At 38.3% G+C, this 27,194-nt stretch overlaps 1 protein-coding gene across 1 annotated transcript in view; it reads right to left on the reverse strand.

The window, feature by feature from the left end:
• Positions 1-27,194, reverse strand: part of PPM1L (protein phosphatase, Mg2+/Mn2+ dependent 1L) — a 334,639-nt gene that overhangs the window by 121,931 nt on the left and 185,514 nt on the right. The window contains exon 2 of the mRNA XM_027112860.1: positions 13,532-13,706. Coding sequence (XP_026968661.1) covers positions 13,532-13,706 — 175 coding nt within the window. The remainder of the gene's footprint in view (positions 1-13,531; positions 13,707-27,194) is intronic.

A 27,194-nucleotide genomic window follows, 5' to 3' on the forward strand; every position in this document is an offset into this window, starting at 1 on the left:
GAGTTCCTTTCTTGACTTATTCCTTGGATATACATAACTTAGAGGTAAAAAGCTTTACCGAAAACAAGAGGACTGGCTTTCTGCCTTATTATATTCCATTTCCAGTACTGAAGATAAGAGGAAATGTACTAGGAAGGTTTTGTTTATTTTTATTTATTTTTCATAAATTTTTTAAATTAGAAAATACATGGACAAAGTTAAAAATTCAAACAATACAATATGAAGGTTCAGCGAGAAAGTAAGTCTCCTTTCCCAGCTTCTCCTCTCCAGAATAACGACTGCTGTACGTTATCTATGGAAGATAATTATTTTTTACACATACGAAAAGCTGGATTTTACTGTGCCACTCAGGTTGAAGGGCCTAGGTACTTGAATTCATTAGTTATAAAAATGAGGATTAGTTATTTATTTTGGTTTGAGCTGGAAAGCTGCCAACTGTCACATCAAACAAAGCACCCTCTCCTTTTCTTACATACGTCTTCTACTACATGTAAGCTTTTCCTCTAAATGCTTTTGAACACTCTGCATTGCCACATGCTATAAAGGAGCTTTGAAAAACATGAATAATCATGCTTTTATAGATGGTTGTCACACACGAAATGACCTTAAGATGAACTCACGGGCTTCCCTGGTGGCGCAGTGGTTGAGAGTCCGCCTGCCGACGCAGGGGACACGGGTTCGTGCCCCAGTCCGGGAAGGTCCCACATGCCGCGGGGCGGCTGGGCCCGTGAGCCATGGCTGCTGAGCCTGCGCGTCCGGAGCCTGTGCTCCTCAACGGGAGAGGCCACAACAGTGAGAGGCCCGCGTACCGCAAAAAAAAAAAAAAAAGATGAACTCACATGTATTTCCTATAAAGTTGTTTTAAGATTTCATTTGTTGTCCTCGTATGACAAATCTCCTGCAGAGCATTCCATACTCTCTCAGTCCCAGCCACTGGCAAGGGGACCAGCTCAGCCAGAAGCAGCCTTTGAAACAGGAGGGAAGGGGGCAGGGCACAACCTTTAAAAGAATGACATAGCCATAGAACATGACAAAAACTGGTTAGAACCAACTACGTCCAAGATGGCAGAAGATTCAACTTCCAGTAGACCTTGAGCCTCATTATACACTCACGTAATACATTAGCTGAATGACACACCACCAGTGCCATGACGGTTCTGAGGCTAGCCGTAAAAGGCCCAAAAGTGGGTGGTGGCCCATTTTCTGGAAATCTCTACCCCTCTCCCGAAATACTTGGAATAATCCTCCCACTCATTAGCCTATGAAATTACCCAGCCCATAAAAAACTAACCACGTCATATTTCGGGGCTCTCTCGCCTTCTGAGATGGCCCACGCTCTGTCTGTGCCGTGCGTTTCTCTCTAAATAAATCCACTTCTTACCTATCACTTTGTCTCTCACTGAATTCTTTCCGTGACAAGACATCAAAAACCTCAAATTCACTGGGAACACCTTGGCCTGAACCCTTCTCTGGTTCACCCTTCACTTGCTCCCTTCCCTGATGCCAACGTGTGGGATGTCCCCAGAACCGACTCAGCACTCAGGCATATGTAAACCAGAAGTACAGGGAAACTAATGTCTGTGGAGCTATCCTTGACAAACGAGGGGATGAGACTTGCTGCTAAATGCTTCCCCCTTCACCTCCTGGCGATGGTTCTGGGATGCTACTCACAAGCTCCCTTAGTCAGGTTAAGCAGAAGTCACCCTCAGGGGAGGCCAGCTCCATTCTGTGTCCTCATGGCAGCTTCCCCTTGTTTCTCTTTTCCCTCCTTCCTGGTTCACTCCCAAGGCCCCTCACTCCTGTTCCTTCAGCTGCATTCCTAGATTGACTGCACTCAAGCCTTTTGTTTCAGCCTCTGCTTCTGGGAAACTCAAGCTGAGATAATGTTGCTCAAGGTTCAAAGTACAAGGTACCCTGTGAAAAAGTCTCCATCAACTTTAGTATTAGAAGTTGTCTCCAATGAAAAACTGTTTCATTTTGTCTGTTCTTTATGGTTAGTGCGTTTGTTTCCTTCCTCCGTTTTGGCTTTGATTTTCTGTTTTTATTTTAACATTATTATTGTATGTATAGCAAATCGGACTTTCAGGAAGCAAGTAGGATATAAATAACAAACGTGTAATTTGTGTTACCTCCTTGAATGAGAAGGACTGAGATCAGAGGAATGGAAGGCCCTGGCTCAGGTAAGGAAGAAGCCAGCTAAGGAGTCATTTTGAAGCACCTCTTAGAGAACAGATTTATAGAGACAGCAGTCCAGATCAGCAATAAATTCAAAGGGAGAAGACCTCTGATTTGACTGTCCTTCCCCATTTCTTAGACTCTCAGCACCTAGCCAGAACCCGGCACACAGTAAATGTGTGTGTTGAACGAACAGTGTTTGTCCTAGTGATTTCTACATAGCTGATTTACAGTTCCCTTGGACTGATTACAGAACTACAAGAGCACATTCAGGTGCCCCTTTATATACTGCAGAAACCTCATTAAACCAGCATCAGAAATAGCCTAAGCCACACAGCCTTGGGACAAGGACATTAAGTAAAGAAAGAAGCACAAAGAGAATTCCTCTGGGCAACAGAAAGTGGCTTATAAACAATGCCTTTCAGGAGGCAATTTACCAGATGAGACTGGAATATCTAGTAGCTCTTGAAGATTGAAGTTCTTGCAAAATGACATTCTTGCAAAATGACATTAAACAGCAGTCCAGCTGCCTATGATTACAGATCTTCCGAGTCTGAAAGTCAGCCAGAGGATGCCTTTGGCTTACATCTCACCACTACAAATGGACAGTCACAGTACATTAGAAATTCTGGCACTTCAAAAACTATCCGATGTTTCCCTACAGACTGAAGGTCTTACCATTAACTTGGATCTCATTAAGATTTATTACATGCATTCCAACAAGATCTATGGAAACTTGGTTACAAAATTCCCCTAGTACAGAAAGGAAGAGATACAGATGGCAGCGGCATCCTGTCTCTGGCTGGCCAATGCAGTCTAAATTGTGACCACCTGGTACAATTATTTTCTTTGAAGTGTACACATTTTCTCCAGGCCTTGTAATCAAATACTACTTTAGAGCAGGTAGTAACATTAGTTCCCTTGTGGCAAACAATGACAACTTGATTAGAAAGGTAAAACACAGCTCTAGTCAAATGTTTTAATCACCAGAGGCAGCACATCCTTATTCTAAACCTCAGTATTAGCCAGCAGTTTCCAGTATTCTCAGCAAAGTTCTTTACAATTTAAAATTTTATTTGCACACTGCAAAACTTGGATGAATTTATTCTCAGAGTGCATATGAGGCCTTCTATTAAAAAGGTAACTTGAAGTTGGAAAATGTGATTTTTAAAAAAATAACTCCCCATCATACACTTTTACAAAATTCAGTCTGAATTATCATTTCTTTTTTCTGTGGCTGGAGAGATCTCATAAGAAAGCAGGTGATGCTGATAAGCATATTAATATAAGCTAATTGATGTAAACTAAAATTAGTTGGACAGCGACACTTAGAATGTAGAAGGTGATGTTACAGCAGAGGTTAAGAATAGGTTTGTATAGATGGCCAACAGGCACATGAAAAGACGCTCAACACCACTAATTATCAGAGAAATGCAAATCAAAACTACAGTGAGGTACCACTTCACATCAGTCAGAATGGCCATCACTGAAAGTCTACAAATAATAAATGCTGGAGAGGGTATGAAGAAAAGGGAACCCTCCTACACTGTTGCTGGGAATGTAAACTGGTGCAGCCACTATGGAAAACAGTATGCAGGTTCCTCAAAAAAATAAAAATAGAGTTGCCATATGATCCAGCAATCCCACTCCTGCACATATATCCAGAGAAAACTAATTTGAAAAGGTACATGCACCCCAACGTTCATAGCAGCACTATTTATAATAGCCAAGACACAGAAGCAACGTAAACGTCCGTTGACAGATGAATGGATAAAGAAGATGTGGTGTATATATATATACAATGGAATACTACTCAGCCATAAAAAAAGAATGAAATAATGCCATTTGCAGCAACTTGGATGGATCTAGAGATGATCATACTAAGTGAAGTAAATCAGACAAATATCATATGATATCACTTATATGTGGAATCTAAAATATGATACAAATGAACTTATTTACAAAACAGAAGCAGACTCACAGACATAGAAAACAAACTTATGGTTACCAAAGGAGAAGGACGGGAGAGGGATAAGTTAGGAGTTTGCGATTAGCAGATACAAAGTACTATATATAAAATAGATAAACAATAAGGTCCTACTGTATAGCACAGGGAAGTATATTCAATATCTTATAATAAACCACAGTGGAAAGGAATATAAAAAAGAATATATATATATATATATAAAAAAATCATTTTGCTATACAGCAGAAATTAATACAACATTGTAAATCAACTATGCTTCAATTTAAAAAAATAAAAAAAAAAAGAATAGGTCTGTATAAGGCACTGGCACATCACCAGTTACTGAGCAAAGAAAAAAAGCATCACTCATAATAAACCTGCCTTTAAACATGCAACTGACATTCAAGACAAACAGTTCAAAGGATTTACGGGTTCTCTTATGATTTTCTGATTTATTTAAGAATTCTTTCTCAATCCCAAATCTAATTCTTTCCTCCTCTACCCATTCACTGTCCTCTGAACACACACTCTGTAGCACTAATTCCATTGCACTCTAGTTATGTTTCTACCACTGTCACTCTGTCCTCCCACTCCCACACAGATGCGTACACACACCTGGAGTGAAGGGCCACGTAGTCATCTGGGCATTCCCAGTGGCAGGCACCATGCCTGGCTCCTAGGCACTCGGTCAATGTTTACAGAGTAAATAACTGAATGAACCAATGAGCGTTAAATGAACTGAGCACAAAACCACACACATTGTTAAAGCTGGGAAAGACTTCAGAAAATATCTAATCCAATGTCCTTTTTTACAGTCGATGAAACCAAGCAAAGAGAGGCACAATGTCTCGCCACAGACATAGAAACCAACCCCAGGGCTGGTGAATCACATATTTGGGTACTTTCAAACAGCCATGGTGGATAGTTTTCTAGTTTGTAGATGGCAAAGTCACTCTGTTTAGTTGCTACTCCCCCCCACTTTATCTTTTGACTTTTTAAATCTATGATATGAAGGGGGAAGTATAAGAATTATAACTGAAACTCAAATCAAGTTTGGTTAAAAAGGTTGGTATTACTGGCCAGAAAGAAGTTATCAGTTTATAAGTGGATTTTAACTACCTCTTTTAGTCCTCTGCTCCCACTGTTATATGACTAATAATTGGCTGCATTACAGAAGTCTTCATTATGTTTTTGTTAATCATACCACCATTCTCATCTTTTCACAGATAAGAAACAGACCTCCAAATTCAGGGATTCTATATGGTGACAAGAAATGAAACACAAATAAACAAGAGGGGCCATGCTGAAAATGTTAAAAGGTTATGGGAACAATAACTGTGGCATATCCATTCAGTAAGATATTATGCAGTCATTACGAATTACTTTTGAGTAGCTTGTAAGAGCATTGAGAAATATGATTATATTTCAGTGTTAAATGAAAAAAAAGGTATAAAATTGGGCACAAATTATTAAAACCCAGCAGAGAAAAATGACTAGAAGTAAATATACTAAAAGATGGTGGTTATGTTTTGGTGGTGGAATTAGAGATTATCTTTTCCTTTTCTATTTTTCCATATTTTAAAAATGTTCTAAAACATATTTATATTACTCTCATAATGGAAAAATAAAAGATTTAACTTTTTACAGAAATTCAGAAGTTGGTGTCAGAGGTTACACAACCAATATTAAATTTCCCTTTACGACGTGTTTCTTAAGTTTCCCTGTTTTTCTCTTCCTTCCAAATCCTGACAGAAAGCCTCGGTGAGAACATCTTTTGAGCCCAGAAATAAGGTCCTGATTGAAGATATAAATTAAGGAAACCTAAAGCCACCTCTTCCCTTAGGATCCGTTTGAGAAACAGACTGAGAAATTCACTATACTTGTTAGAGTGAAGAACTTTCTGCAAAGGCCTTTTCCTGAATTTTTTATGTTCTTAGAAAACCTGAAAGGGCCCTAAATAATTTACAGTCTCTTTCCTGGGTTTGGTTTCTCGATGTGTGTTCAATTTTTTTCTCCATGACAGTAAATGGTTTTCCTTTTGAGATCACTGATTACTCAGACATAATGGCTCAATTAACTCAGAGATGTAACTTTTAGGTACCGTCTATATTAAGAAGAATAAAATAAGCTCAGTAGGAGGGAACCCTCCAGCTACTTCCTAAATTGCTTACAGCACATTTGCCACCCTTTTAAAAAGCCATTTCTCCAAAAAGTACATTTCAGTACTTGGAGTCTCTTCATGGCAGGTAGCTTTGCTTGGGCTCAGCTCTCACGCATTTCTAATGTCAGGCTGCATCAGGCAATCACCAAGCAAAGGCTAACAAATTAATGCTACTCCTCCTTCCTCACCACCTCTGGGAAAATCCTACATGATTGCCTGACACCTGTCAATGGATCTGCAGGCCCCCAGCTTTAAACGATGCCCAAATGAACACAATAAGCAGCTGGCTGAGTTTTCTCCCTCATCTGCACTGTCTGGTCCGCTTTCTACTCGTAAGTGTTCTTTCTACATGGTAGAAACATGTGCTCATTGGAAAGCTGTCTGGGTTTCTAGTGAACTGTAAGAACAAATAAAACCTTTGCTGGTCTTAGGTTTAACTCTGAGAAGGAGATCAAAGCAGCAACTTAGGCAACTGTCCCGAGGCTAGAAGCAAGATACCACCGCTGGACTGTCCACCCTCTTACAGGCATAGCCAGCTCTTCCCAAAGGGAGAAGGAGGTGCTTTCTACTTCTGTTTCCCATGCCTTAGGGTTCTTGATTGTGCAACAGAGAGTATCATTCTCAAATAAATGGGCCTACTCTCCTCACAATTCCCTCAAACACAAGGCATTACAAATCACAGTACTTTAACAAGGGAATGTGTAGATTATTTATGCCCAAACTTAAGAAAAAATTATAAACGATTTGAGATTGCTTAGAGAAATATGAATAATGTACAAGCATAAAAATAAATAATGCGAGAAAAGATTCCCTCTCGGGCTATTTCAACCCTTCAACTTTTGCCCACTATGACAAATAATAAATATTTAGGTTCATGATGCTCTCTGAGACAGTGTGAAATGCTATTTTGATCTCTTCAAGTCATGCAACTGTTTTCCTTGGAAATTTCTCTCTACTAAACCCAATCTATTGAAATGTGTATGAACTTGTGCTCCCATTCAAATAAAAACATTAATGGATCAAATGCAAACCATATCTTCTCATGCTAGATTTTGCTTAGCATTAGTAAGTACTAATAAAAATATCTAAGCAATCTTAACAAGAATCCATGAACGATGGCTCAGAAACTTTCCTTCCAAAATCTAATTTTGCTTCACTCATACAGTCTCACTGCCCTTCCCACCAACAAAAGTATGCCTGGGCAAATTCATGTGCAGATGCCAGGATAGCTAAGCGGTGGTCTTCTTTTAGTCAGATATTATAAACAAATTACATGGGCTGTCTGGGGAGAGAGGAGAAAAGCAACAGAGAAAGCAGAAGATTCAAGAAGAAGCTAAGTGCAACCTTGCAGAAACTATGGCTGCCTGAGTTTTCCACTGTCAAGATACCAGAATCATAGTTTTAGAAATGGAAGACATCAATGAGATCCTGTTCATACGTTCGATTTATAGGGAAATAGGCTTTAGGGAGGTTTGGTGACTCATTCAAGGTCATATATTTGGTTGGCAGCAGAGCTAGGAATAGAATCTGGGTCTTTTGGCTCCAAGACCTCTTTCAATTATACTACAAAACACCTTTATTCCTATTAACAGTCAAACTTAAAAATAAACCATTTGGATGAAAATCTTTATAAACTGGTTTATACAATCCCTATTTTTATATACAGAATATGATTAACATTATTGAACTGTTTCTCTGTGAATGAAGGCCACCGTTATGGAGATCAATGATGTCAACTCTGTAATACAGGGTCTGTGAATGCTGATTTGACTTAGAGTGTAGTGTGCAATGCTGGGGATATGATGACTACTTTTTATGGATTTCTATGGATTTGCTCTTCGCTCTTATACCTTGCTGCTCTGTCTGCTCTAAGTATAAGTATCATCCCCATCCCTCACCTTCTAATTCTAATTCTACACCCACGTTTTCTAAAGTCTGTTCCCTAGAGTCACATGAAATGCAGACAAATGTATATATTCATTGCAGCATTACTCATAGTAGCAAAAACAAAACCAAAGGGCTTCCCTGGTGGCGCAGTGGTTGAGAATCCGCCTGCCGATGCAAGGGACGCGGGTTCGTGCCCTGGTCCGGGAGGATTCCATGTGCCGCTGAGCGGCTGGGCCCGTGAGCCATGGCCGCTGAGCCTGCGCGTCCGGAGCCTGTGCTCCGCAACGGCAGAGGCCACAACAGTGAGAGGGCCGCGTACCGCAAAAGAAAAAAAAAAAAAATGCTTAGAGTGAGGGAAATATACCCAAAATGTTTACAATGGTAGGATTACAGATAATTATTAGTCTCTTATTATACCCTTCTACTTATTTCTATTTATTTCTGCAATAAAAGTGTAACACTCAAATTCAGAAAAAGAATTTTTAAAAAGAAAATGTCACATTGGAAAATATAACCTAACTGGTCAGAACTATATAAAATAATAATATATAAATCCTAGGTGAGAAACTACAGCCTCTGTGACATGGTATGGTTGCATGTGGCTTTAGCTTTCTTCCCATTTTTTGCTGGATTTCAAGTATGTCAGGTTGCTGGAGAGTTGAATTGTGAATGAGTAAAGCATTAAGATATATATGTACTTAAAGGGGGCGAGAGGATACCGAGAGAGAAAGAGAAAGGAGGGACAAAAGGTCCTGAGCCAATGCTTTTAGACAAGCATCTAGGGATTTTTTTTCATTAACTGCTTTTAGAAGTTTAGAAGCCACAGATGGTGGTAACTGTCATTAAGTCGCTCAGGCTGATTTATCAGTGGATGAGCATTAAAGACAAATTAACCTCTCAAGAGACCAGGATATTGTCTAATTAACAATTAGCTACTTCCTAAAACTGGGAGAGCTGAATTAAGAATGCAAGGAAGTAAAACTGGGAAAGCATGGAAAGAAGCTAAGCAGTTTAAAGCAAATGAGTGGCTTAGTGTAAGATGTTTGTATTTGAAGGTGTTAGATATTATTACCAATTTTCTGTCCTGATTCCTTTGTATCATGATGAAATTTTTTTCCGTTAGATAGTAATAACTTTTGATATTTTCTCCTCTTTTTTGGAATAAAATCATTCATATGTTCATATATGGGTAGTGGAGGAGAAGGCAGTGTTTTGATTTCACAACTCACAGTGACATTCATGTGTCACCTCATGCAGGAATGACCAAGGGCAAACGGAGCCTGGAGCGGGTGATTTAAAGGTAGCTGTTGCCTGACTTCTCAGAGCTTCTGAAGATATTTTTAAGAATTTGCCTCTGTCTCCCCAAACACTGCATGTCAAGAAAAAACTCAACTAGCACTTTAAACTGGTCTCAGTGGTAGACAAGATCCAAATCTGTTCTCATTCAGCACTAGTGGCATTTGCAATATGAAGGACTAAGGACTTCCCCAAATATAATATATTTTACTATCATAATAACCCTGTGAGATTTTATTAGCCCAACTTTATACATGAAGAAACAGAGGCTCTAGGCATTAATCATACCAGTATTAAGCTACAGGAAAGGCTGGGAATTTAGATCCTCTAACTGTCAATCCTGTAGTTATTTCCACTATTTCATGCTGTAGAGTTTATTGATAGATTAATTCCATGCCAAAGTATTTGTTCCTAAGGGTCACGTACGAATGTCCCTCTGCAGATTAATCATTGCTCAACAACAGCGCAGGTGAGTGGAAAATTATTCCTGAGGAAGGAAAAGTTGAGTGGTGGGAGGTTGCAGCTGATGTTGATTTCCGTCTTGGTGTCCCCTTGGGTCCCTTCATCACATGGACTGCATCTCTCTTCTCCTCACAAACCTATGTTCATTGTTTGTCCCTCAGGGTTTAGGCAAATGCCTCCCCTAAAGAATTCCATTGAAAACTTGAGCCACTTTCCTTATTCCTTTACACCACATCCCCTCAGCTTAACTTAAAATGCTTGTGCATATTACAGAGCATACTTATTTCAAAATCCTCAGGAATTTTTCTTCAGAAGTCATATATCTATATTTCAGCGCCCAGCTAGACTTTACTAAGGAAGGTCTCTGTTTTCCTTTTCTATACTCATACCCCTTTCTTCCAACTGCCTAGCATATTGCTATGCATTCAACAAATGACTACTGAGTGAATGAGAACATGCATTAATATGGTGAAAGCCCAGCTGGATTAGCAATGAGGAGGTTGGAGTCCCAGCTCTACAACTAAGTAACTGTGTTACTTCAGGCAAATCTGTGGGTCTCAGTTTTCTCATTATAAAACGGTTATGGGTAATCCTAATATTTATATGGAACCATAAAAGATCCAGAATTGCCAAAGCAATCCTGAGGGAAAGAAAAACAAAGGAGGAGGCATAACCCTCCCAGATTTCAGACAATACTACAAAGCTACAATAATCAAAACACTGTGGTATTGGCACAAAAACAGACATATGGATCAATGGAACAGAATAGAGAGCCCAGAAATAAACCCACACACCTATGGTCAATTAATCTTTGACAAAGGAGGCAAGAATATACAATGGGGAAAAGACAGTCTCTTCAGCAAGTGGTATTGGGGAAGTTGGACAGCCACACGTAAATCAATGAAGTTAGAACACTCCCTCACACCCTACACAAAAAATAAACTCAAAATGGCTTAAAAACTTAAACATAAGATATGACACCATAAAACTCCTAGGAGAGAGCATAGGCAAAACATTCTCTGACATAAATCATACCAACGTTTCCTTAGGTCAGTCTCCCAAGGCAATAGAAGTAAAAGCAAAAATAAACAAATGGAACCTAATCAAACATAAGCTTTTGCACAGTAAAGGAAACCATAAACAAAATGAACAGACAACCTACGGACTGGGAGAAAACATTTGCAAAAAATATTTGCAAATGATGCAACCAATAAGGGCTTAATTTCCAAACTATACAAACAGCTCATTCAATTCAATAACAACAAAAACAACCCAATCGAAAAATGGGCAGAAGACCTAAATAGAGGTTTCTCCAAAGAAGACATACAGATGGCTAACAGGCACATGAAAAGATGCTCATCATCACTAATTATTAGAGAAATGTAAATCAAAACTACAATGAGGTATCACCACCTCACACCAGTAAGAATGGCTATCATTAAAGAATCTACAAATAATAAATGCTGGAGAGGGGGTGAAGAAAAAGGAACCCTCCTACAGTGTTGGTAGGAATGTAAATTGGTGCAGCCACTGTGAAAAACAGTACGGAAGTTCCTCAAAAAACTAAAAATAGAGTTGTCATATGATCCAGCAATCCCACTCCTGGGCATATACCCAGACAAAACTATAATTTGAAAAGATACAAGCACCCCTACATTCATAGCAGCACTATTTACAATAGCCAAGACATGGAAGCAACCTAAATGTCCACTGACAGATGAATGGATAAAGAAGATGTGGTACATATATACAGTGGAATACTACTCAGCCATTAAAAAGAACGAAATAATGCCATGTGCAGCAATATGGATGGACCTAGAGATTATCATACTAAGTGAAGTAAGTCAGAAAGAGAAAGACAAATACCATATATCACTTATATGTGGAATCTAAACAACAACATAAATGAACATATCTATGAAACAGACACAGACTCATAGGCATAGGGAACAGACTTGTGGTTGCCAAGGAGGAAGTGGGGTGGGGGAGGGAAGGATTGGGAGTTTGGGATTAGCAGATGCAAACTATTATACATAGGATGGATAAACAACAGGGTCCTACTGTATAGCACTGGGAACTATATTCAATATCCTGTGATAAACCATAATGGAAAAGATATGAAAAAGAATATATATATATATAAAATATATATAACTGAATCACTTTGCTGTACAGCAGAAATTAACACAACATTGTAAATCAACTATACTTCAATAAAATTTAAAAAGTGATTATGGGGACAGGAAGTAGATGGACTATTTGACTTCTATGATCTCTGAGATGCTATGAAAATTTAAATATTATTTTGATTGGGCTGATCATAGCCTTACTTTACTCCACTGGGGATGAGAGAGGAGATGAATGAGAATTCCAAAGAGAAGAATGTTAAACACAAGACAAATACAGAGACCAAATAAATAAATACCCAACAGGCAGAAGAGAGCCATTGTGTCTGGAAAACATAATAAAGCAAAGGAGAATCAGAGAGAGTAGAGATGTCCTGGGTGAGGCTAGAAATGGGTATCTATCGAGTAGATGTAAAGAGGTTAAAAGGCTGAATGAAAATGTGGACAGCTTAATAACTAGAAAAACTGCATCAGTGGCTAGGCATGTGCAGCATTTTTTTAAAAATCTGCTCTTCGGTTTGCTATTCAAGCTTGAAATCAAATGTTAAGAACGTCAGCATTGAGACTGTTTAAGATCATGTGAAAGAAAATGAGATGTAAAATAACAACTTCCTGTAGAAATAAAAACAGAAGCTCCTGGTATTAAAAAGGAAATTAATACTACCAATGTTTGACCATTAGAAACCTATTTTCCCATACTTTTTTCTCCATTTCTGGGGTGGGGGGGGCAGGGGTGGTATGACAATTTTAATCAAGATATTTTTCCTGAATAAGTCTAATTTTGTTAAAGATTTTAATAATTCCAAGTAATACTGCACTGGTTTCATTAAAATGAGGTTTTAGCCGACAAACCACATAATAGATAAAATGGTGATGTAAGGAGGTCTATCCAGGCCTTCACTAATAAGCTCCTTTGGATAATATGAACTTATGGAAGGCAGTGAACCAAAGTGTCCAGTGTGGTGTTAGGGCTAGGATTCATCTGAGGAGCTTAAGGAAAAGAAAGCCAAGTTCAGCTTGAAACTTCAGGAAAAAAATGGTACTTCTTTAGAAAAGAAGATCTCTGAAATTAAAAAATAACACTTGAGGCAACTAACAGTTCTTGGATTATTGGATGTAAAAGTTTTCAGCTAGGATCCAAAACTGAAGTGACAGTTTAAAAGATTAAATCAACAGGAGCACATGGTTGATAAAAGGCCAGAACAATTCCATTTTGAAAAGAACCAAAATTTTAAAGGGATTTGATATTTAAGAGCCATTTTTAGAAATCTCCTGATGAAATCTTTGATACTAAAACTGCAGAGAAGAAACTTACTGTTAATCCATGTTATATAACTTTGAATCCAGTCTGCCCTTCATCTTCTACCAAAGAAAAGGACCTAATTTAACCAAAATCTAAAAAGAAATTTTTTCAGGGAAGAAACATTGTGTGTGTGTGTCTATTAAAGACCAACATACCTGCTTCATCATAGGACACAGTCAATTTTTCTAGCATTTCTCGGTCAATTGATAGAATCTGCTGTTCGAGGATGGTCTGGTAAGACAAAACACTATTTTCTTTGTCTTTCTCGTAGTCTTGAAGATGCTGTTTAAGGGCCTCTGGGAGTCGAGATTTTACATATTCAGCTGCCGTCTGCAGATAAAACAAGTAGAGAACCCCATGAGTATTTCTCATCTTAGGCTTTTCACTTCCCCTCAGGTGCTGTAGTGAGAACTCAAAGTACTGTGGAACCAACCCTTGAGACAATCACATCCTTGTCACTGTTGTCATTTTTAGACTCTACTGTACCAAGTAAGGTTGATCTTCAAATACACAGAATTACAGACCTCTAAGAGTTTTCTATCAGGTTTAAAGGTACAAAAGATGATGGACTGGCATTCATGGAGTCGAACTCAGAGTTTCAGCTATTCCACTGAACCCAGAAGACCCTGTGATAGTAATTTTACTGGATATAAATCGGACTCGCCCTAATCTAGAATGCATAAGCTAGTAACTCATCTCAGCAGTAAGCCGTCCTATGCTGTGGCATCCAAACCTCTGCTTTGCTTTGCTGTTCTCTGCTCATTAATGCTTATGCAGGAACTCTTGTGAAGTAAACAAAATGGAAAGTCCTCTGCTAGGGCTGATAACGGAATAATAGGAGAAACAGAAAACGAAGAGACCTAAAACAAATATGCCTCAACCTGAAAAGAACTGTTCACCACTTAAATATCTTGGCCTTTATATATTTTATTCTTAACTTTCTTTCCCCTGCTTCTACATTATCTGCACAGTGTACTCCCAACTAGTAACATCTGAAATTACACACACTGACTTTCAACCAGGTAAGCAAGCTTCCCTTGGAGGTAGGAAGGAAGACATCTGTACTTTGAAAAAGACCTTCCCAAAGATTCTGATACATTCTTCTGGTGGACTGGGGCCATAGCACACTCTTTTCCCTTCCAGTTAAGAATCACAGTTAAAGTTAAGAAGAACTTTAAGGGAGAAATTAAGTCATACGGCAGCATGTATGACTCAGGAGAATTGAAATTCTTAAAACATATCTCTTGAGAATGCCAAGAGTTTTGGCATCTTCTTACAGTGCAGTCCTCCATCATATGTATAGGGTCTAAGGTTGATAAATAAATGAAGGCATACATATATTGTTTAAAATTATACTCACAATCACTAGAAAACTAAAATAAAAGAAACTGTTGAACAGGATTGTCTCTGGGGTATGGGCCCAGAATAAGGTGAAGACACATCTACATAGTTTAATATTTTTTAAAAATTCCTGTAATTAAAAAAAATTATCTTTAAAATATGTTCTTTTGGTAAAGAACCTTCGTAGTTTTCCTTCTAAATGTTAGCACAGTTTAGGATGAAAAGAAACTTGCCAGAACAATGACAACTGACTTCTCAGGAAAAACTCACTGGGAAGTGGTGGAAAAAGTTATATTTCAGTCTTCAGAGTAGCCAAATATAGCACACAACACTTCATTTCCAGACTTACATTTGGATCCCCTAAGTCGGTTGCTGATGAAATTACAACTTTAAAATATCACCAAACACTGTTCATTTTCTCTGCCAGCCAGCTACTGCAGAACAAATAAAATTATTCCATAGACTGTAAATGGACTCTGCACATTAGCACAACATATTTAGTTCTAGAGTTTCATAACAATTTTCTCCTGACAATGGAGAATGAAGAGACATCCTGCAGAATAACTCTTTTAAAATTCACACTACCTTGCTATTCAGTGTAACACGTGTCTTTAATTTTTTTCCTTGGAAATATCTATGAGGTACAGGAAATAATTCCGTAATGCACGTTTAACAAATATTGGTGTATTCAGTATAACTGAAAGCATACCACACGTTTCCTTCCTATTGTGTCCACTGATTTACTCTTTTAATTCAAATCATGGTGGAGGTCTTGGAACCGGGCCTATATTTTTTACTATAGTGGAGTTAAATTTTGGCATTTCATTTCTAAAACAGCATAACTTCATGTATAGTCAGCCCTCTGTATCTGTGGGTTCCACATCTGTGGATTCAACCAGCTGCAGACAGAAAATATTTGGAAAGAAACCCTGCCCCACCAGCCCAGGTAGGTGCGCTCAGCCAGCACCAGAGCTCCTCCAACGTGGCCCTCAGCCTTGCCCATCCCATCGGGCACCCTTGGCAGGCACTGGCATCCCCCCAAAGCGGCTCCCGCCCCAGGGGTCAGCCCTGCACACCAGAGCACCTGCAACAGTTGTAGCCAGTCCTTACAGCCAGCTGTACTGGGGGCCAGCCCTGCACACCAGTGTGGCCTCAATAAGAGGACCATTTTCTTACACCATATACAAAAATAAACTCAAAATGGATTAAAGACTTTAAGGCCTGAAACCATAAAACTCCTAGAAGAAAACACAGTCAATATGCTCTTTGACACTGATCTCAGCAATATTTTTTTGGCTCTGTCCCCTTAGGCAAAGGAAACAAAAGCAAAAATAAACAAATGGAACTACATCAAACTAAAAAGCTTTTGCACAGCAAAACAAAAAGGCAACCTAATGAACAGGAGCAGCTATTTGCAAATGGTGTATCTGATAAGGGGTTATTATCCAAAGCATATAAAGAAGTCATACAATTAAATTTTAAAAATCCATTTAAAAAATGGGCGGAGGGGCTTCCCTGGTGGCACAGCGGTTGAGAGTCCGCCTGCCGATGCAGGGGACACGGGTTCGTGCCCAGGTCCGGGAAGATCCCACGTGCCGCGGAGCTGCTGGGCCCGTGAGCCATGGCCGCTGAGCCTGCACATCCGGAGCCTGTGCTCCGCAACGGGAGAGGCCACAACAGTGAGAGGCCCGCATACCACAAAAAAAAAAAAAAAATGGGCGGAGAACCTGAATACACATTTCTCAAAAGAAGACATACAGATGCCCAACTGACACATGAAAAGATGCTCAATGTCATTAATCATCAGGGAAATGCAAATCAAAATCACAATGAGATATCACCTCACACCTGTCAGAATGGCTGTCATCAAAAAGACCACAAATAACAAGTGTTGGTAAGGGTGTGGAGAAAAGGGAACTCTTGTGCACTGTTGGTGGGAATGTAAATCGGTGCAGCCACTATGGAAAACAGTATGAAGGTTCCTCCAAAAATTAAAAATAGAACTACCAAACAATCTAGCAATTCCACTTCTGGGTATTTACCCAAGGGAAAAAAACCCACTAATTCAAAAAAGATATATACACCCCTATGTTCACTGTAGCACTATTTACTATAGCCAAGATATGGAAGCAACCTAAAAGTCCAGTAATACATGAATGGATAAAAGAAGGTATGGTATATATATGTACAAAGGAATATAACTCATCTATAAAAAAGAATGAAATCTTGCCATTTGCAACAAAATGGTATTATGCTAAGTGAAATAAATTAGGCAGAGAAAGACAAACACTATGTGATCTCATTTATATGTGGAATCTAAAAAACAAACGAACAAACCAAAGAACACAGAAACAGACTTATGGATATAGAGAACAAACTGGTGGTTGCCAGAGGAGAGGGAGTGGGAGGTTGGGTGAAATAGGTGAAGGGGTTTAAGAGGTGCGAACTTCGAGTTATAAAATAAATAAATCATGGAGATGTAATACACAGCATAAGGAATATATAGGCATCCCTTGTTTTATTGTGCTTCAATTTTTTTTGTTTGTTTGTTTGTTTTTAAGAGTTGAAGGTTTGTGGCAACCGCACATTGTAAGATAATGGTTAGCATTTTTTAGCAATAAAGTATTTTTTTCAGAAAGTCTTCATTTTAAGCCATGAAATTGTTTCTGTAAATTGTTTTTTTTAAAACTTTTTATTTTATATTGGAGTATAGTTGATTAACAATGTTGTGTTAGTTTCAGGTGTACAGCAAAGTGATTCAGTTATACATATACATGTATCTATTCTTTTTCAAATTGTTTTCTCATTTAGGTTCTTACATAATATTGAGCAGAGTTCCCTGTGCTATACAGTAGGTCCTTGCTGGTTAGCCATTTTAAATATAGCAGTGTGTACATGTCAATCACAAACTACCTAACTATCTTACTCAGTGGACTCAGCAGATGAAAAAAATAAAGTATTTTTAAATTGAGTTACATTACATTGGTTTCTTAAGACATAATGCTATTGCACACTTAATAGACTATAATGTAAAAATAACTTTTACACGCAATCGGAAACCAAAAAATTCGTGACTCACTTTATTGCAATATTTGCTTTATTGCGGCAGTCTGGAACCAAACCCACGATATCTCGGAGGTATGATTGTAGTTGATAATACTGTAATAATTTTGTATGGTGACAGACGGTTACTGAATTTACTGTAGTGATCATTTTGTAACGTACTTGATTGTCAAATAACTATGTTGTACACCTGAAACTAACATAATACTGTATGTCAACTATACTTCAATTTTTTAAAATTCCAAATAAATACCAGAGAGTTCCCAAAAGCAAAAAGTGAATTTGTCATGCCAGCAACTATTTACATAGCATTTACATTGTATTTAACAACTATTTACATAGCATTTACATTGTATTAGGTATTATAAGTGATCTAGAGATGATTTAAAGTATATGCATAGGTTATATGTAAATATTACACCATTTAATATGCAACTTGAGTGACTCATATTTTGGTATCCAAGAACCAATCCTCTGTGGATACTGAGGGACTACTGTATAGAGTTCTTTCCTCTGGGAAAGATTTTTTAAGAGGAATAGAAAGAAACAACTCTAGCAAAATACTAGCTTCTATCAAGATATTTCAAGAAATCACCTTTATACTGAGGTGATTCTCTAAATGTATTCAAATGTCAGTCAAAACCTTATGTTCAAGCATAAACCTATGCCAAAAAACAGGATGTCATACAAATACCTTATGATCTCGCTTATATGTGGAAAATAAAAACAAAACAAAACAAAAACACAAAAACCAAACTCATAGATACAGAGAATAGACTGGTGGGTGCCAGAGGTGAGCAAAATGGGTGAAAGTGGTTAAAAGATATCAAACTCCCACTTACAAAAAAAAAGAATAAGTCCTGGGGTTATAATGTACAGCATGCTGACTATAGTTAATAAGGCTGTACTGCTTAGTTAAAAGTTGATAAGAGAACAGATTTTAAACATTTTCATCACAGGAAAAAAATGCATAACTATGTGTGGTTAACTAGACCTTATTGTGGTGGATCATTTTGCAACATATACAAATATTGAATCATTATGCTGTATACCTGAAACTAATATATCATATCTCAATAAAAAAACAGGCTGTCATATTATTAACTGAGATTGGAATTATTGCACAAGTGATAGATAATACAAATAGCAATTTAAGTTTTAAAACTTCACTAGAATTCTAAAAATGAAGTGAAAAACAAAATTAAAATATAGGATTACTTATCTATTCTTTAATCAATGATAAGTGCTACTAGAAGTTTAAGTCCTAAATTGCATATTCTTATAACCTAACTATCAGAAACAGTACTTTGTTATGATTTTCAGTGTCTTGCATTTGTGCGGTACTTTATACATTTCTGAGCAATTTATGCTGTTATCATTCTGTATCTTCAAAATAACTTTGAGTGAAAGTAGGCAAATTATGGATTTGGCCGATCCTTCACATCCTTCAAAGTAGGCTCAAATGCTATAAACTCTGTCAGTGAACCCACCTACTAGCAACCAACAGTCTTTCAAGTATTTATAGAGGTACAGGTATTTTAGCTCCCCAGTTTGGCTGATGTAAAGACTGTATCTTACACATCTTGTGTTCTCCCAGCACCCAGTTCAGTACTTTCTACCATAGAAGCTTAATATCTTCACTGTATCCAAGAATCAGGGACTTTGAGATAACTTTTAGAGAAAACTTTTGGACAGTTCATAATTCTTTGCCTGCAATCAGAACTTCCTTTCATGATTCTAGAAACAGCATACAAGTCTGGTTTTCTACTGGCAAATGGAACTACACCTGGTCTTCGATCATTACTGGAGCCATTATTTTAGGAAGTAAATGGCTGAAACCCAAATCATCATTCACATGCCAACATGGTAAATTATGTACTTCATATACAAAGCTGTATATGAAGCTTTATTTAACGACTTCCTCTCCATAATTGTTTGATCTTTTCCATTCTTGCCTTTATTTCTTCATTTGGCAATGAACTCAATTCTGCTAGGGACTCTCTGAGCAGTCATGTAGAATGCCTCAGAATTGTGTCCGAGTGAAGGGTTGCCTTGAGGGGTGTTAACTCCTCCTGGGCATTCAGGTTTTGCTTGTCTGAACTGCTGAGTAGGTTCCCAAACATACCCCAGGTGGTGGCAGAGAAGCCTCAGGACAGAAAGGGGAAGACACAGGTTCATCAGTTCCGGTTACATCTGGGAAGATGGTTAACAGCTAGAATAAAAAGATGAGCTAAAAGCTTGTGAGGTAGGGCACAAAAGGTGCCCAAAGCACCTTCTTACGGAATGTGCATACATTCATATCACCCATGCCAACTTCAGTCTGGAAGACAGAAAAGGGCTAGAGTTATACTATACCTGTAAAAGGACTCAATGGATGAAAACGATAAAAGAAGCAGATGATTGAGGATCTAAATTCTGGGAACCTAGTGGATAGAATGCTGACCTAGTAGGTCATTATGCTAAAATGCTATTTACTATAACAGTTGAATGTTCTTTAAGAAGTAACCAGTGTATATGAAAGAGTTTGGTGGGGGACAGGGAGGGAGAGTGCAAAAAAAAAAAGTGCATTTCAAAAGCTGCTAAACGCTTCACAGTTCATCTTAAAAAGAAAACATGTTAGCCAGCCAATTCTAATTTATTGAGCGTCTGCTGAGTGAAGCACATTAGATTTGACACTATTGGGAGAACAGACCTCTGCCATCAACCTGCAGTTTTAACATGCAAACAGCACACACAGGTGAAACACTGGAAAAACACATTTTACAAACTAACACAAAAACAGACATGAATCTTGAGATGAATTTTGTTTAACATATGAGCTACTGTGAGTGCTGAGCGGCCTCTAGGGAGAGAAATTAAAGAGGGCAGAAGAAAAAGAATCAGGAAATCATTCCGGTGTTTAAGGATCAGTTTCGAGGTAAGAAGTTTTTGCTGGAGGAAAGAAAAGCAATCTAGAAAGTAGTGAATGTGAGTTCATGGGGAGAAATCATAAAAGAAGGTGATGAAACTAGGAGTCTGAGAGAGCTGGCAGGTGGAGAAGTTTTAACTCCCTGTTAAACCGGGGAGCTTTGATTTGTAGCAGTTAGTAACAGGAAACAACCGAAACATCAAAAAGAGTGAATAAATTATCAAATCTTGTCTGAGTAAGAATGTGCTTGCAGTTGAGCTTAAAATGCACTGAAAGAGAGAAAGATTAAAGCAGGGAGACAAGTAAAAAGTCTGAAGGAAAGGAAAATGGCCTTCTACACTGTGATTGGAATATAAATCGGACACTTTTGGGACAGCAAATGAAAAAAAGTAACAAAAACTTTAAAGTAATTTACACTTGTAACCTAGTAATTGTCTTTCCAGGAATTTATTTTAAGAAAAAGTTAAAGATGAGCATAAAGACTTGTGTAGCAAACATGTTTATCAAGGTATTATTCAAGATAATAAATGTTTGTCTACAAATTGGTTGATTATGTCATGGGATAGCCAAGAAATGGAATACAATGCAGCTATTAAAAATCATGTTATGAAAGAATACTAATAATGTAGGAAAACGTTTATAATGAAGAGCAGATTACAAAGCAGTTTGTTTACGACACATATGAGGGGAAAATGGTTGAATTACGTTAATATGAATCATTAGTTATCTCAGACTAGTAAGAGTTTGGGTGATATTTTTTCTCTATGCAGTTTTCTTCATTTTCCAAATTTTCTAAAATAAAAAAAATAGAAAAATGATTGACCGCTTTCTATGTGCCAAGCACTGTGCTGAATGCTTCACATGTGTTTACTTATTTCACCCTCACGAAAACACTTACTGGTTTTCACAGATGAGGAAACAGACTCAGAGAAGTTAAGTAATTTATCCTTGGTTACGCAGTGAGTCGTGGATTGGAGCAGGAATCACCAAATGCTTTTGAACCAGAAAAGAAAAAAATTTTTGTATTTTAAAAAGAAGGCAATGCCTACTGTGGTCCCTTCTCTTGCAGGGTAAAGCAGCCCCAGACTAGGATAAAGCCATTGAGAAGAGAATAAAAGAGCACATGAGCAAAGCCTGGTGACAGATGGAAAAGAAAAACCCATAAAATGGCTTCAGTGTTGCAAAACTGGAAGCTAAAGATGATGGAGATGCTATTGAAAACAATGGGAAAACAGAGTACAGTGAAACGTATTAAATTTACTTTCAACACTTAACTGTAAGCCTGAAAACCATTCACCTCTCTGTATTTTATGGAATATCCACCACCCCTTAAAAAAAGAAAAACCTCTAGGAGGAAAAAGTATTATTTTACAGAACTCCAAAGAAAAATATCATACTAATGATTTTGGTTACAAGTTCCAGGGAGGCAAAAGTTATTTCCAAGAAAAGATATTAAATTAAATTTTAATAGAGCCTCCGTTAGAGAAAGATCAGGAGTAAATTAGAACTATGTTCAAATCACTTTTAGTATTTTTCTCTAGGACTTTGCCAAGGGTAAGTTACTATTCATTTTAACTTTAACAGATTTAAAATAAAAATAGGCTTCTGATGTCCTTAACCATGAAAACATGCCTTACAATTTTTATTTAGTACTGCATATTTCATAGTTGTAGGAGGTTTTTTTGCCCCCTTCTTTTCAATCAAATGTTCTATTTTACTACCAAGTCTAAGACCTAGTACACAGCATACAATTTTATATTTTAAAAAATTAGGTATGGTATTCAAAGGAAAGAAAGCTTCCCCTACACTCAATAAATTCTTACTTAGAAGATATTTTTTAAATCAAGGAATGGATTTTATCATTAAGTTTGTAATGAGTTGTTATAAATGTTGATCCTGATGTAAAGACCCAATTTCAAAGCAAATTTGAAAAACCAACAGATGAGATTCTAAGATTACAAAACCTTGAAAATGCATCTTAAGAAGAAATACCCACTTTTGCCTCAAGGATGGTCCAGGCTGTGCTTTGCCAAGATAAGAAGTTTCAGGATTTTAATATCTTTCCAATTATCTGATTTTATAAATTACCCTTCCCCCTTCATTTTATTTAATGTGCACACACACACACACACACACACAGAGTAATTTGGCAGAGAGACATCCTCAAGCTCCACTGAAATGAATGGGATGAATAATTGATGGCAGCGCCTTTCAGTTTATATTTACACAATATATATGCCTGGCTTGGAACACACGGTGCTGCTGCTTCTGATATGAGTGTCGATTATGAATGGACACAGGCTTCTAAGACTGGATCAAAAGGAGACTAAAGCAAAGGGGCTGATCCTGGGACCCATGCTAAGGCTAAATTTAACATTGATGCCACACACGATAAGGTGCTATATCTGGCTCCAAGAGCATCTGATCAGTGACCCTCTGAGGAGAAGCAGATTTTGACAATGAGGAAGACACACAAGGGAGGTTAGGTGGGAAATCAATTCTGCAAATGCTGAGTAGAAAAGAGCTGAATTTTAGGAAACAGTACCTCAGGGATGGTCGCTAGGTATTCAGGAGATAAAAGAGAGATCATAAAGCAGATCATTCAAAATTCGTGCCACAGGAAGACAGAAGAGAGGAGGAGGTAATATTTTTATCGCAGACAAGGTTGCCCTGCCCTTGAAGGGAGGTGAGTGCACATGTGCTGAGTTGACAGCAGCCAGCATGGACGGCACGTGAATTTACTTAGGTCCACCTTGGCATCCATCTTCCTTAGGGTAACATACCATTAACTTTTGACAACTGCTCTTTGGCTCCAGGCACTTCAAAACAAAGTCAGAGCGAGCGCCCTTGCCCACCAGCAAAAGGACAGAGGCAAGGGAGTTGTTCTTTTCTCTCGCCTGCCAAGAGTGTCATTTCTTTCCATTTTTAGTCTTTGCCACTTCTAACCTGGAGGGGTTATTTAAATAAGAAAAACCTCTTTGAGAGGATGATCTTGCACTCCTGAATTCATAATTCTGTCTCAAGAAGGCAAATTTGATTCCTTCGAGACACATGGCATCAGGAAAAACTCTCAGACTTAAACCTGAAGTGTGTCAATGCTATCCTATGCTTATGGAGATCTGAGATTGCTCTGGAGAACCAAAGCTGTGGACGTGCAAATGCTAGTCAGCTGTGTGGCAAAATGACCACCACAGAGGGCGTGACACTCAGCATGCTAGGGACTCGGAGCCATATACCCTAACCTACTTAATACGGAGAGTGAAGTTTTCATTTAGTTTAAACACTAAGACGACGACCGCTAAGTTATAGGTTCAGGACAATTCCTCCGGGATTCCTCAAGGGACAAACCTTTAATAACTCTATCAGTCATCTGATCCATATGTAATCTGAGGCATATTCACATGGTAGCACCAAGCATGCTATAGCATAAAAATATAATTAAAACTCCACTTCTTGAATGATGGCTTCCCTGACAGCAGATGGAGGCCTCATATATATCTATATCTATATCTATCTATATATCTATATATCTATATCTATATATATATCTATATATATATATCGATATATCTATATATCTATATATCTATATCTATATCTATATCTATATATATACTCGCAGTACGGCAGTATCAAATACTGTTTAGCCATGTGGTCCATTTTCTTATTATCTTGGTGAAATCTACATTCAAACTCTAAGGGATTAAAGATTTATATTTTTACAGTCTAAAGAAAAGTTGAGGTTATTTCGCTACTACTACTACTAAAGTGATGATTAATAAATTCTTTGGCCCTCAGTTACCACACATATTCCAGAGAGTCAGGGGGAACAGGCCATACTATATTAGTTCCACGGTCCTTCTTTTTTCTTTTTCTTTTATTTTAAAGCACATACACACACCTAAGTTCTCCTGAGAGATGGCAACTTTAAAAACTGCCAACCAGTAGAGTTTTTCTTAAACCTGTCGAGAAAACAAGCAGCACGCAGGCAGAGTGGTCTTGTTAAATTTGTGTGATAGGTGAGTTCCTTTGTCTTCAGCAGTTACAAAAAGAAGTAAGATATTGTTTCACATTCTATACACTTGAGATCATTAGAAGAAAAACGTTTGTTTACAGAAAGAAAAATATTCCCTATTTGAAAGGAAATTAATTACTGATAAAATTCCCTTCCATTTCTGAATGTTGGGCTATAAAGCTTGACAAAAATTTAACTTCCATGAGCGCTATACAAATGTATTCTAGAAAGTTCCATGCATAACGCTAACTAAAAATGTCCTTGGGGATTCAGGAAGCCAATGGGACCAACTGTTATAACGAATTATAAAACACACATGAATTATTAATCAAAAAGGACTCTGTAGCTATGACCATAGAGCAGTCCCTCAGGGAGTCAGCCAAAAGCTCCTAGCTGGCAACAGGGCCAGAGAACCCCTCCTGGGCCTCACTTGACTCCTGCCCATAGCTTCCTATCAGGCTCTTTAGGGAGCACGTTCAGAGAGCAGGTGTAGCCACGACGGTAGGGAACCACAAGGCCAATGCCAGTTGGGTTGATGTCCCCAATATGACATGGCTTTAAGAACTGCCTTCAAGGGACTTCCCTGGTGGCTCAGTGGTTAAGAATCTGCCTGCCAATGCAGGGGACATGGGTTCGAACCCTGGTCCAGGAAGATCCCACATGCCACGGAGCAACTAAGCCTATGTGCAACAACTACTGAGCCCATGCGCCACAACTACCGAGCCCACGAGCCACAAGTACTGAAGCCCGCGCGCTTAGAGCCCATGCTCTGCAACAAGAGAAGCGCACGCACCGCAATGAAGAATAGCCCCCACTCCCGGCAATTAGAGAAAGCCCACGCGCAGCAACGAAGACCCAACAGAGCCATAAATTAATTAATTAATTTTTTTAAAAAAGTGCCTTCAAAACCAGTATGAGATTTAGGCTCCTTGTATGTGCAGTGGGGGTCTGGAAAAGGGTCCATCTTTCTGTCCAGGAATCTGGTCTAACGTAGTGTGATTTGAGGAACCCAAGAAGGATCCCTGCCCCCAAATCATTTTCCCTTTTGGCTTTGAGCCCTGAAATTCTAACATTACAGCTTGCAATCTCTGGTTTATGCCAGTTCTTCCCCTTCCCAAAAGGCAAATATTTTAAGGAAGAGTAATACATCAAGAAATGGTCAGTCTTAGTGTGGACATGTTGATTTTTACACACAGGGAGGGGGAATGAGAAGCAGGAAAGCACCCAGAGAAATCCCTGGGAATAAGGTGTAAAGTTGGCAAGTAAAGTCAGGAAAGACAAATGTTGTCTACTCAGAAATTTAACCCTGTATAGAGGAAAACACAAAAATCTGTACTGCCTGAAAGTTTTATTTAGTCTTCACCACCACTGGCTCTACCCGCAAGACCAACCATCAAAACTATTTTGAGGTTAACCTGAGAAGGAAAATGTAATTTGTTGCATCTCACACGTAGGCCAATAAAGAATGCATTCGGTAGCCATCTACCGCATATTGCTTTTTTTTTTTCACTTACTAAATTTATATTATACCCCTTTCCAGACAGGATATGAGGCAACTGATCACAACACTGTACTTTCTATGTTAATTAATTTATAACATTGAAACTAAAAATGGAGTAACTTTAATATATTCTAAATATTACATCTTAAGGAGCCTTCACAGTGCCTTTTATGTTAAAGGTGCACAATATATGTTTTTACATAAATGAATGAATGAAGTCAAACAACATGACCAATCTCAGTGGCACATTGTTTTAAAACTACTCCTGTACGGATAGGAGTCATCGCTTATGTTGCAAACGTATCTTCCAGAACAAAAGCTATTGCTGCCTCACTAGAGCTGCCACAGCACTGCCCTTCATCAGACCTCTACTACAGCTCTCTACCACTTCATTCATAGTGTCTCCATCTAGTCATCTATTTGCCTCATCACTAATTTATGAGCAACTAGCAGGTAGGACAAAAGTTTTTTCACATACGACGGTTTCCCTAATATCTAGCCCAGTGCAGGCATGCTGGAAGAAAATGATGGAGAGGGGGTGCTTTAAAACTAGGCGTAAAACCCTGTGAGGGATCATTCTATATAGCCACAAACATAAAAGAAAAAAGGACCAGGCCCCCCTGTGATTCTTTCTATCACTCTGACATTTGCCATAAGGCATATAGTTGTCATACTATTTTATATTTCTTGGGCACCAAATCTTGTTTAATACCATAGAAACAGGACGGCTGGTTTAGGCAGAGGCAGAGTTTATCTCAAACCAAGAAAGTGTTTCTTGTAATTTATGTATAATTTCGAACCTAAATGAAAATCTGACGAGAGCAATGGATCCTCTTCCCAGAAACACACACAAAGTATCTAGTGTCCCATTTTAGGAACCCAGGTATGAAGTTCATGAACCGGATCACCTTGAAGTCTTATTAGATCCAAGCATGAAAAGGGCACTAGGTACAGGGCTGTAGTTTTTCCTACAAAATAATGTGGTTAGAC

This window comes from Aethalodelphis obliquidens, unplaced genomic scaffold (genome assembly GCF_003676395.1).
Source record: "Aethalodelphis obliquidens isolate GAN/ISIS:26980383/991018 unplaced genomic scaffold, ASM367639v1 scaffold1, whole genome shotgun sequence".
NCBI classification, from domain to species: domain Eukaryota; kingdom Metazoa; phylum Chordata; class Mammalia; order Artiodactyla; family Delphinidae; genus Aethalodelphis; species Aethalodelphis obliquidens.